This window comes from Molothrus ater, chromosome Z, assembly GCF_012460135.2.
Source record: "Molothrus ater isolate BHLD 08-10-18 breed brown headed cowbird chromosome Z, BPBGC_Mater_1.1, whole genome shotgun sequence".
NCBI lineage: Eukaryota > Metazoa > Chordata > Aves > Passeriformes > Icteridae > Molothrus > Molothrus ater.
In genome coordinates, this window is record NC_050511.2 from 25,423,431 (window position 1) to 25,431,076 (window position 7,646).

At 40.0% G+C, this 7,646-nt stretch overlaps 1 protein-coding gene across 5 annotated transcripts in view; it reads right to left on the reverse strand.

Moving 5' to 3' along the window:
- FCHO2 (FCH and mu domain containing endocytic adaptor 2) overlaps positions 1 to 7,387 on the reverse strand; it is an 82,376-nt gene extending 74,989 nt beyond the window's left edge. For all 5 annotated transcript variants that reach the window (XM_054517800.1, XM_054517802.1, XM_054517799.1 and 2 more), the window contains exon 1: positions 7,284 to 7,387. In XM_054517800.1, coding sequence (XP_054373775.1) covers positions 7,284 to 7,310 — 27 coding nt within the window. In that variant the 5' untranslated portion in view covers positions 7,311 to 7,387. The remainder of the gene's footprint in view (positions 1 to 7,283) is intronic.
- Positions 7,388 to 7,646: the final 259 nt, after the last annotated feature.

A 7,646-nucleotide genomic window follows, 5' to 3' on the forward strand; every position in this document is an offset into this window, starting at 1 on the left:
TTAACAAAGGCAGGTCTATACTGTCAGTGAGAAAAGCCTGAGAATTTGGTCTTATACCCTTCCAAACATTTCTGCCTATTCAGTTCTGCAAAAATATGTTTATGCAGCCATAAAGCAAACCTTATCAGGAAAATTATACAGCTGAAAAATAAAGCTGGCAAATAAAACCAAGAACCACTGATCCAGATCACTGCAAGGAAACAAACAAGCTGTATTGCTCAGCAGAAGGGGGGGGGGCTAGGAGGAGAAGGCATTCAGGGATCTGCCATCTTAAATAAGGAGAAGTAGTCATGGGTGGATGGAAAAACTTCACCGCAGCCATGGTATTAAGACCACTTCCACTAAGTTTCAAGTTGCCTTAAAGGACACCATAGAGAGACACATAAATTTACAAATAAGAGATAACTGAAAGCAATTTTATACAGATTACTAGTCAGGATTATTTGCTTTACTTCTTCCAAGCATTGGGAAAAACAAAACCAAAGGAAAAAAAACACCTTAAAAAAGTCATAGTTTCCATGGTTGCAGTAAGCTGTAACCTGAAAAGGTGCACCAAAATTCAGATTAGTTTGGTATAAGTGCAATTACAGTCTATAAAAAGTACAAACAAAACTAAACAGCACACATGGAAATACAGCAAACTCTAAAAGGACTCTCCACAGAGCAAGGCTTTTACAAACTTGAAAAGTAAAAGAAATATTAGAACACCAATTAGTAGAAAATTCAACTTTATTCAAATGTTGTCCTACTCAAATACCAGTCTAAATAGTTTCTTTCCCCTTTCATGCCTATTTAAACATTTTTCTTTGTAGTTTAAAGCCCAATAACTCTGAATACTGGTGCACTAACTTATTAACTTTAGGTAGTTACTTAATATAAACCCGGAATGCCACTGCATTATAATTAAGACTTCATTGGTATTTTCAATTAGAATACAGAATATAATTCTTATTTAACTTCTCCAAAGTTGTTACTGTACCCAAATTTATAGATAAACATTTTCAGATAAACATTAGGCATTTCTCCTGAAAAACTAATAAAATTCTCCTTTGTGAAATATTCTTTGCTTTAAGGTGCTTCTTCCAGCTAAACCAACATTACCAAAATGTGCTGAACATAGGCCGCTTATAAACTTTTCATAATGGAAGCTTTTAAATGGGCCTTTTCTACACTGGAGTTCCCTAAATTTCCTGCCAATTTAGAAACGCAGGAAGGATAGCACAGCCATGACCCAGCCTCTGGCTGCAGCCTTCCTGATAAACCGTCAGAAATGTAACCACACAAATCTTTAGAGAATGAAATGAGCCTGAACAACCAACTGCCATCATTATCTTGTTCTCTAATTGTAACTGAAGGTTACTGCAAAGGAAATATTTTTTCCACTTAAATTAGGTTTTCTAATGAGTCCTACTATTTTTCCTGACTTCACAATGAATAGTAGAAAGCACAACAGAGAAACAGAACAGATACTTTCCTCAACTGAGTCCCCTGAAAGCCTCATCTCTTGTACACTATCAATGGTTATCGGAGGTTAAGAACCTATGTGCAAAAGACATTAAAGTTTAAACAAAGCAGTAAGTCAAAAGCAGGCTCACAGATTTGAGGGCCTATTTGATTTAAGTCTGGTACACCTAAAAGACATGTCTTCACTTGTAAATATAATGTGAAGTACAATGTAAAATGTATATTACCTGTATCAGGCTCTATCTAAAAGCACAAATATCCAGTCTTCAAAACTCTTCACATGACCAAAGACTAACCTGATGACGATTCTGTTCATGTTTGGAGACATACATGTAGCCAAACCAAATTAAGTACAGTGGCTCAATGCAGAAAGCAGATGTTCTGCTTTAGAAAAAGCTATACAGCCTTTCCACAACTTCTCCATTTCATAGTTATATTCATGAAGAGCAGCAATCAGAGTTAAGGCTCTGTATCTAGCATAACAAGACAGATGTATGTGGTGGGAAAAGGAGAACTTGCTCAATTTACAAAAGCTAAGTATTTATCCTCCTACATGCACATATGCCAGCAACACTGTGTGTGTTTTGGTTGTCTTTTCTCAACATTTCTCCTTCCTATACATACTGTATAGAATTCTGCACATGGAAATTTTGTGTCTTAGACACTTTTTCTTCATTAGGTGTTTTTACTTGCTCCTTTCTAGTAGCAGCAGTAATAGTTGTGACCATTACTGACCTACTTAAAAATAAATTAATGCAGCATATAGCAGAGGGAACTGATGAAGCCTTCCACTCCCATTAATAAGCAAATACCATTCACTGGTATAACAGACAGTTAAGTCAGATGCAGATTCTTCTTCCACAAGTTGCATAGTGGAGAAAGACAATCTTCTGCTGTCATGTATAACATCAGTCTCTGGGTAACAGACTTCCAGATCAGTTTAAAAGACCATTCTGAATGTCATTTTTTAGGTAAACCACTGTCTGTTGAGGGTGATCCTGTCATTACTCAATAAAAAACCAAATGTAAAGCTGTGTATAAGAGAGCAAAATGTAAGTGGTCCCCTCTCCATATAGGCACCATTTAATTACTCTGAAATCCATTAGCAGTTTTCTCCTTCTTACTCAGATCTAACAAAACTCTCTTCAGAAGATGGTGTTTGTTGTGAGATTTCCTATTCTACACTACTGTAAGAAATCTCTTCCATATCTGCAGCATAGATGCCTCCTGAGAGCAAGCCACTAGAGAATGCAAGACTTTAAATACAAGTAAACACTTAAATAAGCCTACAACGAAGCATTAGTGACCAACTTCATACACAAAACAAATTAAGTCATGGAAAGCAAGAGCAACCAGTTCTTCCATTTCCCTTCATCAAGAACTAGTTGCAAAGATTTCCTCATGGAAATGAAAGTAGCCCTATCAGCAAATGTGTAGTCAGAAATCAGTATTTCCATGACTTGTGCATAACAGGAAACACATTACAGGAACTCTGTGGGACTGAACTACTTAAAATACTTCACATTTTTAAGAATAAGTTTGTTTGTTGCAATAAAAATAATCCTGAATTTAAAATCCACATTTAGTAAAACACCCATAAATTTCTAGGCAATCTGCAGCTGCATTTATTTTCTGTATTTCAAATCAAATTGTTTGAGTGCAAGCTCTGTCTCCTTTGGATTAAAACCATTCAGTATTAACTTCTCTTAGTGTAAAGAAGTTGTACTCTCTTACACAATTTTCTATTTACCCAGTACAAATAAATGGTTACATTATGGTGACTCTGACTGGTCAGGTACTAAATTCAGGACTATGCAAACTCATTTTAGCTGCTTAGACAAACACAGTTGTCATGTTCTTTAAAATATTAATCCTTGCTGCAGTTTCAAATAAATAACATGTCTCCCATGCTTTCTACCTAGAAAATTATTTAATTTAATGGGCCCTGAATACATAAAAATACCCATGTGATTAATATTATGGTCTTACATTTTTGAAAGTTACCTATCTGTAAGTTTCAATTTGTGAGTGTCTGAAAGAGCTGTAGAAAATTGAGAGCACTGAAATGTGAAAGAAAGGCAGTCATCTGCTTACACAAGCAATGCATCTTCTTCAGTTCTGAGAAGACTGGACACAAAAATTACCTGTCAACTTCAATTTTCACCTTCCTCTTTCAACATATCAAATAAAGATCAACTCCAGAGAAGCTCTATGCATATGAGGAAGGACAGAGACTTCCCACCACATATAGGTAACTAAAAATATTTAAATATTTTTTAACTAACAGATGGAAGGCAGCCAACTCATGCTACATGCACACATACAGAGAGGATACGAAGTAAATATTGCACAACAGCTCTCCTGAAACAGAGCATCCCGCTGTATGCCCAGCAGAAGAGCAGTGCTGTACAGACATATGAATGTAACTCCAGATGTCAACATGGCAAGTCTTTGTGCCACTCATATACTCACAAGTTTGTAAGACAATACATTCTTACCCTTAATAGAGCAAGCTTCTTCACAAAGCTATAATTATTAAACCAGGATACTGCCAATTTTATGCTCCACAGAAGTATTTGGGGAAAAAAAAATAACAAATCTTCAACACAGCCATTCTCAAAAGCTACCAGTAAAGCAATCAATTAAAAAAAAATTTAAATTGTCAAAACCAATTTATACATTTGTTTTTATATGCCAGAACTTCCAGAGTTATAAAGCACAGAGTTACACAGAAATCAGCTTCAGCTATTCACAGAACTTCCAATAGTTTAATTAATTTGGTTGATTTTAAACAATTCATAAACAATCACTGACTGGTTTGGAAGGTGCTTATTTTTCTTGACTTGTCTTTAAACTGTCGTAAGAATCACCTGCACTGTTAAGAAAACTGTAAGTCAATGATAAACAACACTTTCCATACTCCTATACCAGTAACAGTGTACTCAGTGACAAAATGTAGCTATGGTTCACAGAAATGGTTTATGATAGTGTTACCTTTAAATTATGACCTGGTTTTGATGTAGCACATACACAGCAGCAAGCATGCAGTGTTTTATGACAACACTAATTAGGAGTTGGGAATACTTGGACATGTGACTTGAATGCATAAAACTCAAGTCATAAGAATCAAAGCCACTTACAGCCTGTACTACTAGTTCATAACTTTTGATACCCAAAAATATCCTCCTGGCTTGGAAAATAGCTCTAGAATGTCGTGCTGCATTAGCAGACCCTTACATTTTTGAAGTGATAGTAAATTTTTGAAGTGACAGTAGAGGTCTTTGCACTTCAGCTTTCCACATCCTGAAAACAGTTTTATTTATCTCTCATTGACCTCTTACAGAACACTGAAGACATAGCAGGCTCATCCAATTTTCTTACATCCTCTAACAACAACAAAACCAAAGTGTGCAATTATTTAAACACTTTGAAAAGCAGTGCAAGAGGAAAGCCTCAGGATAATTTTCAAGACTTACAACAAAGAAGGAAAGAGCAAATTACTAAATCAAGGGGGAGCATCATACAGCTTAAGATCCAGACTTTCATTTCCAACACACAATTTCAAATTTATGACAGCATTTATGTAAAATAATTGAATATTAATTATGTTTTGGATACATTTTTAAATCAGTGCTTTAAAAAGCATAACAAGCCTATTCCATATTTCCAAAAATATTTTGTCTGGGGTTACCTAGAAGGGCAAGAAGAAATGACAAGACAATCCTTCCAAAGTTTTACATACTACCACCTTCCTTTTCCTTACAAATTTCTATTCATTATTTTTAGCCATCATGCATTCAGTGCATTTTCATGTGTCTTCTAATTTCCATCTTAACTTTCTCACCACAATTCAGAGCCTACATGGATTGCTTCCCAAGTCTTCCAAAGCAGTAGCAATTCTGAACAATAACCTATTCTGAAATGTTAGTGCAAATGAAGATGACTAATGATTAAAAATGCACAAACTTATAATTTATGCCTAGTTCTGAGGATATACAGAAACTCAATACTTTCAGATTTTACAAATCCATCATTACAGTTAATCTTGGAAAATATTCACCCACAGCAGGAAACACAGAACATTCCCTATGCCTTTTAATTTTACTTCTATACAAAATAAAACCCTGTGTATGGTATCACAAAAATTTCTTGGTTAAATTTTGCAAGTTAAGACCCTGTCTAATGTCTTTGTCATCACTGCAAGACAAACACAAACAAACTTCTTGTCCTACATTGTGTCATTTCTGACATATGAGAAAAACCTGTACTAACAGAAGGAATCACCCATGTCTTGGCACTCATTGGTAAACCACACTAGGGGTTTTGCTAACAAAGCTATAGGTAGAGACTCTTTAAAGCAGAAAGAGAGAAATGGGAACTTGAGGTAGATATCTTCCACCTCATACTTGCTGGAAGCGTTTGTGAAGACACAGACGTGGAAACAGAACATACAGGAATGGCCCACTGCCTTCACCAATTTAACTGACTTACTGACAAAACGAAACAACTGATCAGACAGTCAAATTAACATACTACAGTACATAACGAAGCTTAATAGAAAAAACTCAATTTCAGTTGTGATAGCTGAATAAACAACTTCTGTTTTGTTTTAATGTTACGAGAAGATAGAAGATTTTCTAACCAAAATGCATCTTTTTATATTAATTTTAATCTTATCTTTATGAAAGATAAAATTCTTCCACATGTTAGTTTAATACTGATCTCCCACACTGAGGCTTCAAATTAAGCAGATTTGTACACCAAGAGAGCAAATCTAGTATCTTTGAGCATTAAATTTTAATAGTATGTTAAAAGCAAAGGAGTCAAAACTAAACAATATAGAGCTATGCCCTATATTCCATAATAGTGTAATTGTGAAATTAGTTTTTTCCTGAACTTTAAGCATAACTGCTGCTTACAACTGAAAACGCATGCGTCTGAAGATATTTTGTCTCTTTTTCACTTCAGGCTCAAACAACAACAATTTTTATGTTTCTGCTACTTCTTGGTAGAGAGGCACATAAAATAATTAAATAAGAAGCAACTTTGTAAGCAGTCCGGTGACTATGGGAACACTTATTTTAATGTTTCAAACTAGCAAAGGTCACAATGAAAACTAGTTGCATGTCACACGAAATTCAATCCATTTAACTTTTTTATCCATATATGTTTACCCACTTCAAAAACCAGATAACTGCGTAGAGATGACTTATAAGATCGCATGTTCAAAGGAAGCCGGAAAGCCTGTTGTTTCCCTAAGCCGACTGCTGCTCGGCTGTACCTCCTCACGGGCACATAGAGACGAGCTACCGGTACAAAAGCGCGGAGCGCCGAGGCGCGGTTTTCCCTTTGCCCGTGCTGTTCCCCGTACAGCAGCACGACTCACTGCAGCCCAAGTCACCCCCCGGCACCGTGCTGAGTGCGAGTGTCGGACCCCAGTGCACAGAGTGGCGTCCGCGCATCCCTCGGCCCAGCGCCCCCTGGCAATACCCACCCCATCCTATCCTGTCCCATACTATCCTATCCCATACCACCTCATCCCTCTTCCCGCCGTCTCTCCGCAGCGGTGCCCGAGCACGGCGGCGCGGGCAGGGCCGGCGGTCCCCTTGCCCTGCCGCGGGCTGCAGGTACCCCGCTCAACGCGGCCCAGCCCCGCCGTGGCGGGCGCAGCCGGCACGAACCTCCGGCCGCAAGGCCCCGGCCCAGTCCCGGCGGTGGCGTAAGAGCCGAGGCTGCTCTCGCAGGGGGGACTGCGGCTGCCCCGCGCCGCGCCCTGCCCGTCCCGCCCGCGGCGTCACCGGCCCGCGGCGCTGCCCTACCCAAAAGCTCTCCACGAAGTACGCCATCCTTCCTCCGCCGCCCGGCCGCGGCCGCCGCAGCCGCCGAGACGCGACGGAGGAAACGGGCGCCGCCGCCGCGTTCCGCCCTTCCCGTGACGGAGCAGCCGCAGCCGCCGCCGCCGCCGCCGCTCGCCCCCCAGCCCGGCCCCGCGCCTGCGCTCGGCCGACGCCGCTGCTGCGCAGGCCCGGCAGCGCTGGGGGCGGGGGGCGCCCTCTGGCGGGGGCGGCGGGAGGCGCGCGCGGAAAGCTCGGGCGAGCCCCGTGAGCGGCGGGGAGCGGCCGCGCCCAGCGGCGCCGCGCACCGCGGAGACGAGAGGCCTGCTGCTGGAAGGGTCTTCGCCC